Source organism: Mytilus galloprovincialis, chromosome 9, assembly GCF_965363235.1.
Source record: "Mytilus galloprovincialis chromosome 9, xbMytGall1.hap1.1, whole genome shotgun sequence".
Classification (NCBI taxonomy): Eukaryota; Metazoa; Mollusca; class Bivalvia; order Mytilida; family Mytilidae; genus Mytilus; species Mytilus galloprovincialis.
Window position 1 is genome coordinate 91,592,287 of NC_134846.1, and position 19,434 is coordinate 91,611,720.

At 31.9% G+C, this 19,434-nt stretch overlaps 1 protein-coding gene across 3 annotated transcripts in view; it reads left to right on the forward strand.

Annotated features, from left to right (window-relative positions):
- Positions 1–19,434, forward strand: part of LOC143046352 (glutamate receptor-like) — a 244,169-nt gene that overhangs the window by 203,951 nt on the left and 20,784 nt on the right. The window contains exon 2 of one of the 3 annotated variants that reach the window (XM_076219481.1): positions 18,921–19,018. In XM_076219481.1, coding sequence (XP_076075596.1) covers positions 18,937–19,018 — 82 coding nt within the window. In that variant the 5' untranslated portion in view covers positions 18,921–18,936. Of the gene's footprint in view, positions 1–18,765; positions 19,019–19,434 lie in introns of those variants that run through there. The other 2 variants (XM_076219482.1, XM_076219480.1) reach the window with 2 other exon arrangements.

Here is a 19,434-nt window from a genome sequence, read left to right on the forward strand (position 1 = left end):
CAACTTTAATACTTTTTTTGTTAATATTGCCAATGACACAGGCAAAGGTACTATTTTTGAAGAAGAAACACATCCTAGTATTTTAAAAATTAAATCTCACATACAACATGATAAACCTTTTGATTTTAAACCTATACATGTTGACACAGTAAACAAACTTGTGAAAAAGATCAATATAAAAAAAAGCTACTGGCGTAGATCAAATATCATCTAAACTACTACGAGCTGGTGCACCAGTACTCAACAAACATATAACAACATTAATAAATAACACCATAGAATCCAGTGAGTTTCCCAACAGACTCAAAGAAGCTCAGGTTGTACCATTACATAAAAAGAATGATCCACTGGATAAAAAGAACTATAGACCTGTGAGTATTTTACCAACAATTTCAAAAGTCTATGAAACGGTTATGTCTGACCAGTTAACTGAATTTTTTGAAAATATATTTCATGCTTTTTATGTGCATTCAGAAAAGGTCATGGATGTCAGACAACTTTGCTGAGACTCCTTGAAGATTGGAAAACAGCTTTGGATAATAATATGTATGTGGCAGCTATTCTTATGGATCTTTCGAAAGCTTTTGACTGTTTACCTCATGATAATCTTTTAAGTAAATTATCTGCCTACGGTCTCTCTTCTAAATCAGTGAAATTACTTCAAAATTATCTAACAGATCGTAGGCAACAAATAAAACTTCAGGGAGTACTCAGCAGTTGGCCTGACATCCAGAAAGGGGTACCCCAAGGCTCAATCCTGGGGCCCCTATTATTTAATACTTTTATAAACGACATATTTTATTTTATTGAACATGGTACCTTGTATAATTATGCCGATGACAATACTCTGTCTTATGCTGACAATGATTTTGATAATTTATTATGTACACTCGAAAGAGAAAGTGCTGTTTTAATTGACTGGTTCAGATTTAATTGTATGCAGGCAAATCCTGACAAATTCCAAGCCATTGCAGTTGGAAATAAAACATTTGCAAAAAAGCCTGTTTTTAATATACAGTCAGCAAAAATATCCTGTGATGAGATTGTCAAACTTTTGGGTATTGATATTGACTATCAACTTAATTTTAATCACCACATTAAAAATATTTGTCGTAAAGCATCCCAACAACTGAATGTTTTAAAGCGCATTGGCTGCTACCTTACTAAATTGAGTAAACTGACAATTTTCCACACATTTATTTTATCTAATTTTAATTTTTGTCCTTTGGCATGGCATTTTTGCAACGAAAATAACACCACCAAATTGGAAAAAATTCAGGAAAAGGCTTTACGATTTATATATGAAGACTATATTAGTTCATATGATGAGCTACTTTTACGAGCAAAGGTTCCGTCACTGAAAATAAGACGTATGCGTAACATGGCTATTGAGTGTTTTAAAATTTTATATAAATTGTCACCACCATGCTTACATGATTTAGTTGTTTTGAAAGACTGTAAATATAATTTTAGATATACCTAGGGTCCGAACAACAACCTATGGTAAGAACTCTTTTAAATACACAGCTGCTGTTTTATGGAATGATCTACCTGATGATTTTAGAAAAATTGCTAATTTTAGTCAGTTCAAAAATATTTTAAAGTCATGGAATGGAAATGCAAATTTATTTACCATCTAGATCATATCCCATTTTTTTCAATTTTAATGCTATGCATTTTTACCAGCTTTTATGCCTAGTTTACACTTATATGCTTTTAGCCTTAATATCTAGCTTATACTTATATTCTGCTTTTAGTGCTTCATTTTTGTGTGCTGTGATAGTTATTGCATGTGTACTATATTATGTATTGTATTGTTATAAATGTTGTTCTGTTAAATAATGTCTCATATGTCGGTTAAAAGCTCATTAGAGCTTATGTTTGTCTATGTTTTATATACCAAGCCGACTCTAAATAAAGCTTATTCATTATTTATTTATTTATTATACTAATAATTTTTCATTACACACAAGCACTACGATATTACTCGACTAAACATACGTCCGTTTTAACTACAATTTGAACATATTTTGGGTTATCTGTCGTTTTACAATATTTTCCTTTTCTCATCAGGTTCATTGATAACGATAGTTGCGATTATATTTGTTATTTTGGCGCCAAGTTTGAATGTCGTTGTTTCTCAATGGGATAAATTATGCGACATTTTAGTATTTTAAGTCATTATCAATTATTAAGATTATTAGAATAATAAGTTTTTATTCAACTACTTTTGCTTTCATCAATTAACAGAATGTTAGCAACTATGATTCCTCTGAAACTTGTTATTCGAGATTACCTTCTCTCACTGTAAAAAGAATATCTTAACGAAAATATGGTCTGAAGATGTAACGACGAACAATTCAACTTAGGCCAACCATTGACAAGCATCCTACTAGTGTCCAATGTGTTGTTTATCTTATAAACTGTACATTGTGCGGAAAAAAACATGTCTATGTCTAAATAATGTGAACATTATATTTTAAATTTTCCAGACTTACAGTTCTTCCCTTTTCAAAATTACCAAATATGTTTTGAAATTTATTTAAACATATATAAACGCCGGCTATTTCTGCAAAAACTATATTAATCATAAAGACACTGATAAGGACAAAACTGCAAGAAATACAAGATCTACTTACTGTGTTAACTGGTGTTTATTTTCCTGTTTCTGTTTTCATGGTTTTCTATTGCTTATATACAGTCATGTAAAGTTTGACCTGGCCTGGCTCAAAGAAGATTAATGATAACATGTATACATTTACATCGCTTACGGTATTTTGAATGCATTATTCAAATTGATATTTAGAGTACCTTATTAATGATGTATTAATCATACACTAAAATTTCTTGTTTCTATGTTTTTGATTTAACATCAACAAAAATAAATAATGATTTTAATAACAGTTTTAGATTTTTTTGATTTTTTTTCCAATTTCAGATACTTTATTTCACTAATAGTTGTTAATACAGGCCCTTAATGATACAATTATGGCACTAAGGTCCCCTCTGTATTGTTAATTATCAATGAATAGTTATCAAAGGTACCAGGATTATAACTAGGGGATTTCATTGGCAAACTTTTTATAAATCTACATATTATTACGTGTTAGTTACAATTTATTGAGTAATAGCTGTCTACTAGCATGTATACAATAAAAAAGAAAACGTAACTTTGATCGTGTTTTGTTCAGCTTTTAGTTTCGGGTTATAAAAGCGAAAGTAAAAGAGCATGGTTTCTGATTTATCAGATCAAGATGTCAGTATAAGAGACCACTTTCGAGTTCATCCGTCACCGGAAAAAACTCGTCAATTATGCGCGCCTTTATGACGTCATTTACAAGATAGAGGGGCTAGCCTGTATCCCTGCACTATCAACGTTCAGCAAGCGTCTTAGTGATCCTCGTTGTGCAGGATAAACTAGAAATAAAGCTTGTTCAGTAGGTACTTAATGACAATTCCCTAATGACAGCAGTGCTGATTGTCAATTTTGAGAAATCAATTGGCCGAATAATTCGTACAATATAGAATTATAGTTTTCCAACCACTCGCTCAACATTAGAATGGAAGTGACGACGCCCCTAAACGCACAAATGACGTTCACTAATACCACAGTTTTTGACGGAAATGCATCGAACTCGAAAGTTGTCTATTGAATTACGATTGCTTTTAGATAGTATCTTATCATTTAAATGAACTAACATTAAATAATATACCGTATTTTCTTTGACATTTTCTCAAAAAAGAATTTTTCTGGATGATATAAAATTTGTGTAACATTTTCATTTTTTAGGACTGACATCATATTCACATATTTAGTTCTCTTTTCTGATAACACAAATTTTAGATTTTATTAAACTCATTATTCATACCACAATAGATAATATCAAATTTACGCCAGTGGCGCATTTCGTCGACAAATCTCATCAGTGGTATGCATTATTTGTTTTGTCAAATTAAAAGTTTTAATTTGCATATGCGGATCAAGGAGGCCAATGGGAGCCCGTCAACTTTGGTGAGGAACATTTGGTTGTTTATATAGGGAATCACTGAAGCATGACGGGAATGGGCCGTCCCACTTCGGTTAGTCAGTGGGTTCCCTAATGAAAAGTTCTGAAACCGCCACTGATTGTTTTATTTGTATGACAAAATTGTGTACGCTTCAGCTTGATTCATTGATGGTAAATCAAACTTGTTAACGTTACCAACTGGTTAACATACATAACATCCAGTAGACATTGATTTTGTTTTTGTTTTGAGTATCAAATTAGAAGCGCCGGACTTTTGATGAATATATTTGATATATAAAATTGAGAAAGGAAATGGGAAATGTGTCAAAGCGACAACAACCCGACCATAGAGCAGACAACAGCCGAAGGCCAACAATGGGTCTTCAATGTAGCGAGAAACTCCCCCACCCGGAGGCGTCCTTCAGCTGGCCCCTTACAAATATGTATACTAGTTCAGTAATAAATGACGCCATACTAAACTCCAAATTATACACATTTGAATTAAAAAAAGGGATGATAATGAAATTTTCGTGAATGGGACAAATTTGTTATATATCAAATCTCGACATTTTCATGTTGATCAAACATTTAACATAACAGCCATCTCTTTTCAATAAGTCGTAAAATATAATAAAATAAAACAGTGCATGAATTAACTAATAACATAAATTAGTTCATCAAAGATACCAGGATTGAAACTTTGTATAAACGCCAGTAGCGCGCTTCGTCTACAAAAGAATCATCAGTGACGCTCGAATAAAAAAACGTTCAAAAGGCAAAATTTTGTCCGAAGAGCATTGCGAAACAAAAATTCCTAAAAGTTTTTCAAAATACAGCTAAGGTTATCTATCCCGGAGGTAGAAAAGCCTTCTATTTTACCTACTATACGCATCGTTATAAATATAATGGAATTTGATGCGACTATCATACAAGTTAGAGGTTTAGCGCTAGAAAACTAGGTTCAGCCCACCATTTTCTATATTTGAAAATGCCTGTACAAAGTCAGGAGTATGACAATTGTCGATTCGTTTGATGTGTTTTTATCATTTATTTTTTGCCATTTGATTAGGGACTTTCCGTTTTGAATTTTCCTCGAAGTTCAGTATTTTTGTGATTTTACTTTTTAGTATTTCAAAATTCAAAGTTTTGTAAACAGTTAATTTATAGTAATGAATATATCAATGATAATTCATGTCAATGTAGAAGTGCTTACTACTGGGATAGTGCCAATTTCAATGCACTTGAAGCACATTTTGACAAAATTGATTCATTGATGACGGCGGTAAAAATATTAGACTACCCAAAATAAAAGAGAAACAATGTTGAAAAGCGGACAAACGAAAATAGACATAATGAATAACCAAATCCGGGGACCAGGAACAATAAATGAAAGTTTAATAAACAACAAAAATCAAGTAATAATCAAATAAAGTTACACCCTTCCAAAGAATGATTATAGTTACGAAGATCAAACTCAAAGAATTCAATATGTTGATATAATACAAATATTATTAAAGATACTTGGTTTATAATTGTGTATGCTAGACGCGCGTTTGTTCTACAAAAACGCTTTAGTGAAATTCAACCCAACAAAATTAAAACACAATTAAAGTACGACGTTGTAGAGCATTGAGTGCCAAACGTTCTGAGAGATTTTGACAAATACAGCAAAGGTATATCTCTGTTGATTTAAAGTTACTTTTCAATCATTTGCCAACGTCTTCCGCCTTTTTTTTCTGATAAACATGTCATAGTTGAAGAAATCATTGTAATGCCAATCAGGATACTGATAATAGAAAAGGATATGGGATACATATCCATGGGATATGTAGCTGGTAGATACATTGGTGAAAATCTACGACTCATTGCTGATATTATATTGTTTACTGCTTTAAAGAATTATCCAGGGCTTATAATACTAGTCGATTTCGAAAAGGCGTTTGATACGCTAGAATGGAAATTTATTCAAAAAGCATTGGTTTGTTTTAATTTTGGTAGCAAGTTCCGGAACTGGGTCTCAACTTTATACTCAAATATATCTAGCTTGTCGTAAATAATGAATTTAGTTCTAGTCCATTCAAAATTGAGAGGTGTTCGACAAGGTTATCCTTTGTCTCATTTTTATTTATTTTGGCCGTTGAACTGCTGGCAATAAATATTCGTAAGAACAATAAGATATCTTGTATGAAAATTGGGGATACTGAAATAAAAATTTCACAGTTGGCTGATGATACCACTTGTTTTTTTAAGATGTATTTTCTGCGCAAATTTTATTAGATTCGTTACCTAATTTTGAGAAGTGTTCAGGGTTAAAAGTCATTTTTTCTAAAACAGAAGCAAGATGGATTGGACGAAATAAATTTAACAAAGAAGGTTCCCTTCCTATTAAATGGACAGATGGTTTAAAAACCTTAGGTTTAAAATTTAACGCTTTTGAAGAAATGGTTTGTTCTGATTTAAATACATGCATAGACAAAATTGAATCAATAATTAAAGTGTGGAGGATCAGAAACCTTTCCTTGATCGGTAAAATCGTTATTCTCAAATCACTTGCAATATCGAAGCTTATTTATGTCATTTCATCTACACATGTACCAAGAGCTTATGTAATTAAAATATAACGTGACATTTATAGTTTTTTATGGAATGGTAGTATTCCGAAAATTAAATCGGAAGTTAATCAGATGTCTCCTAGCGAGGGAGGACTGAAAGCCCCAAATTTTGAAGTATAGCTGTTATCATTTCGTATTATGTGGGTAAATAAAATTTTGTTACAACATGACTCCAAATGGAAACATGCTTCCAAAGCATTCTTCTCCCTTTTTGATTTAGATGATTTATTTATGAGCAGATGTGAATTTGAGTTTTTAAATTTAAAAGCACCTCTTTTTTATATAGAAGTGTTATCTGCCTGGAAACGTTTCAAGGGTATTTTCATCCCGTTAAATGCATTTCATGTTAAAAAAGAATTTATTTGGTTCAATTCGTTTATCAAAGTTGACAGAACGAGTATTTTTTACAGATCTTGGTACATGAAAAGCATACGGTTCATCAATGATATTGTAGATGATAAAGGCGAATTTTTGTCTCATGATGCTATTAACAAAACTATAACCTGAATGTTACTTTTGTAGACATTCTATCTATTAAACTTGCTATACCACGTGACTTGAAAGATTTGTTATTACAACAACACATGTCACCTAACAGCAACTCATTTGGATTCGTTTTTTAGCATGAGAATAAAAAAATGCCTATCAGTAAATTATTCGCTTTAAGATGTATATTCACTTTTTATCGATCGGGGAAGTGTTTCTACTATTTCACAAAAAAGGTGGTACGAAAGTTTTTATATAGAAATTAGTGACGAAAAGTGGAAAAATATTTATTCACTAACTTTTAAATGTACTATAGAAAGCAAACTACAAGCTTTCCAATATAGAATATTACACATAATAGTCTCACATAATTATCTTCTTGAAAAATATAAAATTACCTTAACCAATGAATGTGCCAGTTGTAAAGATATATTAGACTATTTATATCTTTCTAAAGACAAACACGAGTCATTTGACGACAGATAGGGGGGATTTATGGAATTATTTAATTAAATTTATTTTTGATAGGATCATATATATTTAATGTATTCCAAAGTATCCTTAAGAGGTATCATATACTGAATATTCACATCATTTATTTTTACTATGTCTTATTTGTAAAATATCAATAGTATAACAATGCCATAACAATATCATGTTATTCACTTATGTATTGTAAAAATGTATATATGCACTGTAGTTTGAACACCAAAAAGTTCAATATTTTTTTTTTTTTTAAAGATATCACACGAAATATATGATTTGATAGTTTCTGTTTTGCTGATATTAGTTTTGATCTTATTTTAGAACGGTATAAAGTGATTATGTCAGTATGTCACACAATGTTTTGCCAATATAAGCTCAACACACAAATATTTGATCGTTTCACATTATTGTCAGTAAAACGTGTTGACAATCATTTGCATGACGGCCTTACCAAAAGCAATGTTAAAACATGTCGGCATATTATTCATATCGTATTTATTGCTGTAGGTATTTGTCAATAGGGAATATGTTCTATTTCATTAGTGTTATAGACAGACATTCATATACCATTTTTTTTACTATTATAAACCTTTTAGTTATGTTCATTAAAAAGTTCTTGGCTTTCAATTTAAGGTTTTATTAGCTATCCTGATCAAGTTTAATCCATGAAAATGCTTTTTTTACGCAAGAAATGTATCAAAGTTATGCCCACTTTTTATAATGAACAACAAGTGGAAAAAGCAAAACTTGATTAAAATTTAATCAATTCGAAAGATAGATGCGAAAGAACAAAACACATGTCGGAAATGACTAAAAGTAATTAACGTTTAACTTAACAGTTTATTCTTTACACTGCACAAAATTGTCCTGTTGTGTTCATAACGTTGTTATATGCAATCTTATTTTAAATACTGCAAGAGATTAAAATGGTTAATGTCATATCAGCCGATATATATATAGCATAATGGAAATACTTAACTTGTAGTAAATTCAGGAACGTCTTTACACACTCATAAAATAAAAATTATCAACCAACGGTACGAACAAAAGAACAATGGCATATTCCAAATTTGGTAAAGATATTTTTTTAGATTAAACCTATTTTATAACTAGCTAAACCTGCCCCTTGTTGACTGTGGTTTATGGTTCCGTTATGTTGAAAAATCCTTCACAGACAAACGACACTCTTGCCTTAAACCATATTTTATTAATTGTGAAGTTGATATTGAATATCTATTCATAACGTCTTAATATATTCCGACGAAAGTTTTGATAAAAAGGACAGGATATTTTCAACACAATCCTTGCTCAAATGTTTTGCTAAGACGTATATCTCACGCCTAACAAACCAATCTTAGAATAATATTTTCATTTAATTATGGATTGTGAGTAACGCGTCTTAGCTATTTACTATACTATATATAAAAATATTAATTTTCGCGAACCATTTAGGTCACGGAAATTCCAAAATATGGCATCAGTAAGGAGAGTTGTGCAAATAATGTGAATACACAGAACCCCCATCCAAATTATCTTTAGCTAAAAGTATTCATCATTTTCTATTTTATATGTACTAACAACATTCCATTTTTCTATAATTTCGATTAAAATATTCCAAAATCTGAGTTAAAAAAAGTCAAATGCCCAAAATAAACATTGTCTGATTGGTTGAAGTACTGTGGCGTCAATGATAAGCATAGCAAGCCTCGATGTAAAGCACACGCTTCACATGAATAAGGAGAGTTTTACAAATAATGTGAATACACAGATCCTCCATCCTATTTATATTTTGCTGAAAATGTTGCAATGTTCATCATTTCTGTTTTGATTCTGCTAACAACATTCCATTTTTTCTTTAATTCCGATTTATATATGTGGAACCCGCAATAAAAATAGATGGCCTCAATGATTTAAACGCAACGCAAAAAATTCCGTTGACCCTGAATTCAACGGATCGATAATAGCATCATCACCATCAACAAAATGTTTACCGTTATCTTTGTGAAATTTCAGTTATATAGTTCTTTAATTAGAGAAATTTTGGTAAGTATTACTTATTAATGTTAAGGTTCTACTGATGTGCTCCTCTAGACCTTTTTGACGGTCCGTTTTATCCCATTTATCTCAATATTATCTCCGATGACAGTAATGTCAACCCGACCTATTCGTGTCAAAAGTGAAAATCGCATCGATTTATTGAACTAATTTCTTCTTAAACTGTGCATGCATTATTTCTGTATTATATGATAACCAATCACATTCACGTTGCATGTTTGCATGAAAATGGTCATGTATTAGTGAATTGTAAGGGCGATGCAACTTGAGGTCAGTGCGCGATCACGTGACATTATTATTTGTAAACAAATTTAAAACATGCTCCCCGCGTAACACGTGTCTGAATTATCCTTTCAAAGTGTTATGAATCTTTCAATCACTATTTTATGAAATATTTCTAGGTTTGCATATCAGTAGTCAAAGTGAATTAAACGTAGTTCTTAGTTGTGTTTTTTGTATATAGAATTAGAAGGTAAATCTACATAAGGGGGTCTCATTGGGGGGGGGGGGGGGTGTTCTGATCCCAGATCCCACTTACTGTTTTGTCAGATTCCCATATCCCGCTTACACTATGTACATGAGCAATTTTCATTTTTTTGTCATTTCCGGGGTCCTGCAGAACCCCATTTCCCGTTTTCACGACAGACCTCATTTCCCGTTTTCATGACACAATAATTTGACTTTCACGTTTCACGCTTGCGAAAAATTGTCAATATTGGTCACGCTTAGACCCAATGAGAACCACACACTAGTCAGTATTTAACTTCACCCAAAAAGATGACTCAACTTCCCTCTATATTTAAAACCTGCATACTAATTTAAATAGCATTTGCTCCCCTTGAACACTATTTGGCCCCTTCCGTGTCATTTCCCTTTAAATTTGCTGAAAAGTCATACTTTAAGTCCATTTACAGTAACTGCTAATATTTGATTTTACCATCTTAATTTCAATTTTCATATTGAACACATTTGACCATTCAATATGAGTTCCCATGTATTTTTGTCATATATGAAGGAGGTTTTAGGTCATGTTTTCCTAAACACCTTATTGCTATTTGTCTGTCTGGATTGTTAAAACCACAAAATCAAATATTGATGAATATGCAAGTTTTCAACAATCCCGGAACATTAACAAAGATGTGTGTGAGAGGGTGAAAATTACCCTTCTGATGTACTGATATTTTTAGCACCCCAAGTGAGAATCTAACTCAGGACTTTCAGCACTGTAGCCATCGGTCTTAACCACAAGATCACGAACTCACATTTGATGAACTAATTTCTTCTATATTAACTGTACGTGCATAAATTCTGTATTATTTGATAACCAATCACATTCACGTTGCATGTTTGCATGATAATGGGTTCTGTATGAGTGAACTGTAGTGTATTGCAAAATTAATGCAAATTGTGACGTCAGTGCGCCTTCACGTGACATAATTATTTGTAACCAAACCGGCTTCTCATGTAATGTAACGGTTTATTTCGTCCTCTGTGATATTTTATCCTGAGGATAATTTGTCCCGGTAATTTTTTTCCAGGCATGGTATTTCATTTCACAGGTTGATTTTTCCCAGAGGAGTGAAAATCTATCAGATTTCTGTGTTATGCGGATAGTAAGTACGGGTATATATTTGCCGTATTATATTTCACAGAACCGTGTGAAAAAGAGTCCCATTAACTACTATGTAAGTTACTCTCAATCAATATATACCTGACTATAATTATAAAATGTTTACAAAGGTAAGCAACTGTCTAGGGCCAGGTAAGGGAGGGGAAAAATTAGTATTAGTACTATTTCGCAGAACGATAAACAGATGCATAGACAGACCAAGGGGGTGGGGGAAATTTAGCTTATGACATATATGTAAGAAATCATTGAAGCTTGATGGGAGTGGGCAACCCTCTGGTCCATCAGAGCCCCCACACCTTTTTGAAAAGTTCTGGATCTGCCACTGAGATTTGCAGGTTTTCTTAGTAAAGATACCTTAAAATATCACAAACTGTGTGCTTTCCAGACCATAGTTTACATTTTTTTTCATATTTTGCCGTGTCAAAATGACCTAAATTTAAAGGACAGTATATAGACCCAAAAATGGTATATCACATTCTACACATCAAGATTTTAGCAGGAAAGACTGCCATTGGAGTTTTTAACCATTGTGACTTTTTAAATTGATCTACTCCACTAATTAAAGTCGTTGAAGTAGAATATTTAATGTAGGTTTGTCCACATTTTGGTATATATTAATACATGTTTAGAAATAATGTTGAGCCTGTTCCTAGATGCCTGTTATAGACTTCAATATTTATTGTTTATTGAAAATAAATGGAATCAATTCTTTCAGAAAAGTTTAATTCTATGGAAATGTATCCCCCCTTTTATAAGTTGAAAAGGCTACATAGAGGTCAATATACAGTCTCCAACAGAAAACCAAAAAAGGAAAAATAAAGTGAATTTTGGAGAATTATTAAATGTACATGCATTTGAAATATTTAAGATATATTGTTTCAATTTTTTTAGTTCTAGGTTCCACATAACTACCATTTTAGAAAACGATTTCAATGCTAAGTCTATTAGAGGGATATTTGATTTTCATTGGTTGTAAATATGGAATCTTATTCAGTGGCAAAGGAAATAGACACTGACAAGTCTTAGATAACATTTTATATAGTTTTGAATTTTTCTTCGTCAGTTGACTAAAATTAGATGGAGGTGTGTTCTAATTTCCAACAGAGGAGCAATCAACCTATATCAATATGTGCATGAAGCAAATTGATAGTTGCTAGATACTGAATGATTATATCCACAATAAAGGTTTAACCTGTGCATATATACTTAAAACAAGATAAAAAAAGTCATGTCTTTTTCAGGACTTCTGAATCCAATCATGTAGTATGGAATGTTATTGAGATATGGTTTGGGTGGATGGATGGTCATGAAGGACCTGTAGTACAAAGTATATCACTGGATTTAGCTCTTTGTCTAAGTGTATTATTAAAGTACTTTGCTTTGAGCTCAGTTCATTGTTATGCAATTCATTCTTTGTGAAATTAAGATTTGACAGACAACTCTAATGGACAAGGATTTGTCAAAGTAGTATCATCTCTATGTACAATGTAAGTATTCAGGAGATAAAAGCATTCTATTTTGATTTGAACCATACATTTTATAAAAAAAAGTGGGAACAAATTTACCGGACAATGCTACTCCCACTACTAGCAATATGATGCTAGGTTGTTTTAATACATCTGTATTGCCTGCTGATGACTCGGCCCTGAGTGTAAACGGTCCTTCAATTAGGAGGGAAAAAAATTATAAGGCTTATCCAGTCTAAGGGAGCTACCATTTGATTTTTATGGGGGGAGCTAGGATGAAATTTGAAAAAAAAGGCAGGACAGGATTTTGAGTAAAAAAAAAAGGCAGGATGAGTAACTTGGCAAAAAAAAAAGGCAGGATGACAATTGTTGTAAAAAAGTCAGGATAAGCTAAGAAAAAAAGAGGCAGGACCGAATAGACTGAAAAATAAAAAGGCAAGACAGAGATTACAACTAAAAAAAAAGGCAGGACAAAATTTTTCATCCTAGCCCCCCCCCCCCCCCCCCCATAAAAATCAAATGGTAGCTCCCTAATCGATTTCTAAAACTATACTTCATTGCACATGTTCAACATTTTTATACAACCACAAAAAATTTGGGGTCGTAAATTGGTATCCTGTCCGAAAGATGGTTTCTGGATAATAACTTTATTATAAGTCAACAGAAATCAACAAAATTATAACACAACGTTTATAACCACAAAAGGAAGCTTGGGATTGATTTTGGGGGTTATGGTCCCTAAGGTTTAGGAATAAGGGGTACAAAGGTGCCCAAAACAAGCTTTAATCTAGTGTCGGTTTAAAAAGTTGTGTATAAGTATTTCAATTGTTCTGAAATTGTACCACAATGTTTAATACCATAAGTAGAAGGTTCGGATATATTGTGTGGGTTATGGGACAAACAGTCTAATAATTACGGACCAAAAACAAACATTTTTGTAAATTCAAGACCCTTAATTGGAGTTTGTCCAGAATGGTTCTTGAATTACCTAATACCAATGCTTTATGAAATCTTCTTTGAAAATTGGAGTTATCTTTCTTTGTTCAGTCAACTTAAATCAATTATACAATATACAATGCAATATTCACTTTATTACCAACTGATAAATTAAAGCAGTCATTAATAACCATTCAGTGATTGCAAGCACTTTCTAGGGTATGCCCTTTTACAAATGGAAAAATTATACATTTTTTTAGTTTCTGATCTCTTAACTGAAGTTTGTCTCCTCTAAATGTTTCTCATTTCAGAAATTAAAAAGAAAATTTCTTTAGATATTTTTGTTTGAAAGGATTAATATTCAGCAGCATAGTGAATTGCTCCTAACACAAAAGCAAAACAAATATTTAAGTTCATTAGACCACATTCATTCTGTGTCAGAAACCTAAGCTGTGTCATCTATTTAATCACAATTCAAACTCAGAGCTGTTTCCAGCTTGAATGTTGTGTCAATACTAGCCCCAACTGTTCAGGCTTCGACCTCTGCAGTCGTATAAAGCTGGGCTCTGCGGAGCATCTGGTCCATTCATTTGTTTATTTTTCAATTTGTGTGAATTAACATAGTTACAGTAAATGCTAATTACTGCACTTTCATACCACAACAAATATTGTATTGGTACATGTATCACTCAAATGTGTATCCATATAACAAAAAAAATGAAAAGGAATAATTTTGCATTACCTTTTGAATACTATGACTTTTTAGATATGTAGACATATTAAGACTCATTAGTAGATGTTGATAATATTGGCTTAAAATGCTTGAAATTCTATCAGATTACTTTTGGAGCAGTTATGAGTTTTGAAATTAGAAAGATCATATCATATGCAACAAGTGTAGTAAGTTTCAAGTTGATTGGAATTCAGCTTCATCAAAAACTACTTTGACCAAAAACTTTAACCTGAAACTCCCACTTCCATTTTCTATGTTCAATGGACCGTGAAATTGGGGTCAAAAGTCTAATTTGGCTTTAAAATTAGAAAGATCATATCATAATGAACATGTGTACTAAGTTTCGAGTTGATTGGACTTCAGCTTCATCAAAAACTACCTTGACCAAAAACTTTAACCTAAAGCGGGACAAACGAACGAACGGACCCACAGACCAGAAAACATAATGCCTATCTACTATTGTAGGTGGGGGCATAAAAAATTTAATAAATAACACTCATAATGCTCAGATTTGGTTGTCATCGTGCAACATAGTTAATAACACCATATAGAAAAAACATAGAACTCATTTTGTCATAAGACACTGTCAAACATCCATACATACTATCCACACTCATCTGTGTCCACACTTGTATCATTACAAAAATAAAATAAAATCTTAGAAATATTCAACTCCGAGGAAAATACAAAACGGAAACTCCCTATTCAAATATACTTGTAGCAAAATCAAAAGCGTAAACACATCAAACGAATGTATAACAACTTTTCAAAGAAAGCTTAAAAACTGAAACATTCGTACAAACTATAATTGAACGATAGCTAGTAATTTCATCTCTCTTCTCTAAATCATTATTGAGTATTGCATTTGAGTTTCAAGTGTGTGATGGTCTATCTGTTTATGATCCCAAACCGAATCTTAATCGAGATCCATCATATACTGCTCCCTATTACCAATGAGTTTAAACTGATCGAGCGTATCTTTCAATTTGCATAAGGACAGCATATTCGAAAAAGTATGTGACGAGGATGACTTCCGTTATAATCATTAATGATTTTAATCACCTATCGTTGTCACCAAATAATAAAAAATCGATGGCCATAACTGGACACTGCATTGGAGAGTTTATTCCCAAACACCTGTCTATGTATATGTAAGAGAATGATCATCCCTTTTTCATGATTAAGTACGAGCGTTAGCAAGTACTTTTCGTGAAGTAAGGGACTATCAATATCTTATAAACTTGAATATTGCAAAGTGCGTGAGGCTCAAATGATCTCTTGTTTGGTTGTATTCAAAAGTATGTTTCATTGTCAGTATAAATCAAATAGGCAATTTAATTGATGCACGACTTCATTTAAATCATGGATTTGTTTTAGTGATGTAAGGACTTTCTTATGATTTGGGAAATATTTTTAAAAATTGCGTTATAGTCATGAAGTAACAGTATAACGAAAAGGTCGAAATTGTATATGTTCCTGATTGTGATTACGAATGTAAATCCTGCAATATTTTAACTAGGAATTATCCTTTGTTAGGTACAGTTTAAAATAAAATATACTAATTTTATTTCTCAGCAAATATTTTTTACCAGCTTTCAAATCAAATTCTATTTCATTATGTTAGGGAAATGTTGTAATAAAATGCCTTTAAAAGTTAAAAATATATTCAAAACTAAAATCAATTTCCTGGTTTATTTATATTTTATCGGAATTTTGGAAGTAACCATTCTTTCCATATTCAAAGTTTTGGAATGCTAGAGATTCAAGCTATTTCATTTATAAAACATTTTTGCGTTACTTTGATATTGTTTTTTTTTTTTTTTTTTGTAATTTGAAGTTGTATATTTATTTTCATAATAACATTAATGGTACAAATTTTAATTTGTTTAATGAATTATTAAAGATCAAAACTATTAATTGGGAGTTACTGTAATTCTTTGATCAAATTTATATGTTACGATATCGTTTCACTTCAAATATGAGTTGAATAACAATTTTAAAATGTTGAAGTTAGTTAAACGATTGAATGAAAAAGAATTAATAATAAATGTGTATCCAGTAAGTCATAACAGAGGGACGAAAGACACCAGAGGGACAGTCAAACTTATAATTCGAAAATAAACTGACAGCACCATGGCTAAAAATGAAAGAAGACCAGCAATAGAACACATGACACAACATAGAAAACTAAAGAATAAGCAACACGAACCCCACCAAAAACTAGGGGTGATCTCAGGTGCTCCGGACGGGTAAGCAGATCCTGCTCCACATGTGGCACCCGTCGTGTTGCTTATGTTATAGCTTATTCGGTAGGTCACATTCATGAAAGGGAAAGGGATCGTAGTTACGACGTAAGGAACATATCCGATATCATTTGTGAAACGGTTATTCCATAACGGTCAACCAACTCGTGATGGCGTTCGTGAAATTTACGAAGGGATGATTTCAACTTCACCATTTGGAACTCTTGGTTTAATAGCTTCCTTGTGAGCAGTAACCCTCTATCAAGAAAATAATGATAGGAAATGCAAGCACGGGAATATCGTATCAATTGGAAGATATATACCCCGTATGCAGGTGCTGCTGGAATGTTGCTACTTAGAAATGAAAAGTTCACAATTTGAAAGCTGAGATCATCTCTTTTGTCGTAAAGTTTTGTTTTCAACCGACCCTCATTGTCAATTTCTAGATGTAAGTCAAGATATGATGCCGACTTAACTGTATCTGTTGTATTCTTTATCTCTAGTTCGTTGGGATTGTAGAAGAAACTTAATAAATGCGTTATGATTTCTTTACGTTTAATCGTCGTGATAGCTAAATAGATAAAGGAAGATGTGGTGTGAGTGCCAATGAAACAACTCTACATCCAAATAACAATTTAAAAAAGTAAACCATTATAGGTCAATGTACGGCCTTCAACACGGAGCATTGGCTCACAACGAACAACAAGCTATAAAGGGCCCCAAAATTACTAGTGTAATACCATTGAAACGGGAAAACCATCGGTCTAATTATATAAAATAAAGCATATATTATAACGTCACACAGTATAGCGTTATGGTTACAACGATTTCATAGCTTAATGTTTGTACATCGTGTATTTTCCGACAGGGATAGATGCGTTCAACATAGTCACCAAATTTTGAATTATTTAGTGAAAGAACGTCATCTATATAGCGGAAAGTAGCTTGTTCAAATGAAAATGAAACAGTGCAAATTAATCATCTTAAAGTCTCCTTTTGCTTCATTCTCTGTGTTATCATACATTTCATTCTAAAGTTTTATTGATGAAATATGACATTGTATAGTACATCTATTTCATATTCAGGATGCCGCACAGATCTAATTAAACAATTTTAAACTGAAGCAAGGGTCAACCAGGATGGTCAAAACTTATATTTACCAAAGTCATGAACAATTCGTTAAGTTTTATCTAAATACAAACCAGGTTTAGGATTCGTAATTATCTCCGCAAAGAAAAGAGAGTATTAGATTGCAAATAAAGGGATGATATTTGAAGAAAGATTATATAATTTGATCAAAGTTACATTTGTAATTATTAAGATTGGTTTACCTGAAAATAATTTACTGTTTCCTGGGGATTATTTATACAGTTAAATGTTTTCCAATTTAATTCTCATTCAACATGCAAGTAATAATTGGTTTCTGTTAATGTTTTCAAACAGACAATTTGTCCTCAAATTTGAGAAGAAAAATCATTATCAATTTAGTTGGCACTTATTAATATTAGTATTGGAAGTAAAACAAAAGAATCTAGGAATGACAAAAATGGATATCGTACAACTACTGACTGCAAATGAAGCGCATACACTTAATTTTAAATTCGTTATCAACATTGTGTAAAATGCAATTAAAATGAAGATAACGAGATTTGGTAGGACCAAATTTCAAATTAAATGGGTGTGAATAATCATATACAACTGTACGGCATTCGACAATGAGAAAACCTATACCGTGAAGTAAAATGGAAAATGGAAAAGGGGTATGAATAAAAAAAAAATCCGACCAAACCATTACTGGTCAAAGGACGGTCTCCAATACAGAGCCTAGGCTCACACCTAACATTAAGCTAAAAAAAGGCACCAAAATTACTAGTGAAAACCATTCAAACGGGAAAACAAATGTTCAAACAAGAAATGAGAAACATCAACATACGACAACTACTGAACATCATGTTCCGCAATTACATCTTTAAACTGTAGAGAATAATTTCATTATAGAAAACAACTTTCTGAATATCTGCTTTAACAAAATAACAAATATTATGTTAGATAGATACTTAAAAAATTTTGAAGTTAATCAAAGCAAAGAACAAAATCGAATATACGGACTTTTATCCACTAATTCAAAATCCGATTAAGAGAACTTAACCAGCTAAGATGGGATTCAAAAGGAAACGAATTGCATAACAAGGTAGTTTTAGGTTGCAAACATGCAATACCAACATTTGATTATTATATTGATAATTTAACAGTGTACGTCTTTTAGTTGTATTTTATTCATCATGCTAACGAGTGGTGGTTGTGTTGCTCTGGTTCTATTACAAATTGTATACAAGGTGGATCTGTTACCTACTTTCAAAATAGGTAAGATTGTTATATTATCTTACATGCATAACACATGTATAACGTTTATTCTAAATTACATTTCAAGTATTCATCCTTTCTTTAAGGTTCTTAAGAATCTCTTTTTTTTCAAAAAGATGAAAATGAAAAAGAAAAAATACAAAAATCTCTGCAACGATTTTGATAAGGAATCTAACTTTTTGACATTAGACTCATATTTCTATAAACTGTTCGCTGTTCATTAAATTAGACTTATGATTGAATATAAGTGTCTTTGTATACTTCATATACCTTACGTGCTGCCATCTTTTTTTTTACATTTTGTTAAAAGGATGATACAAATATTAACGAGATATTATATAAAAAGAAGATGTGGCATGATTGCCACTGAGACCAGTCTCCACAAGAGTCCAAATGACACAGAAAGTAACAACTAC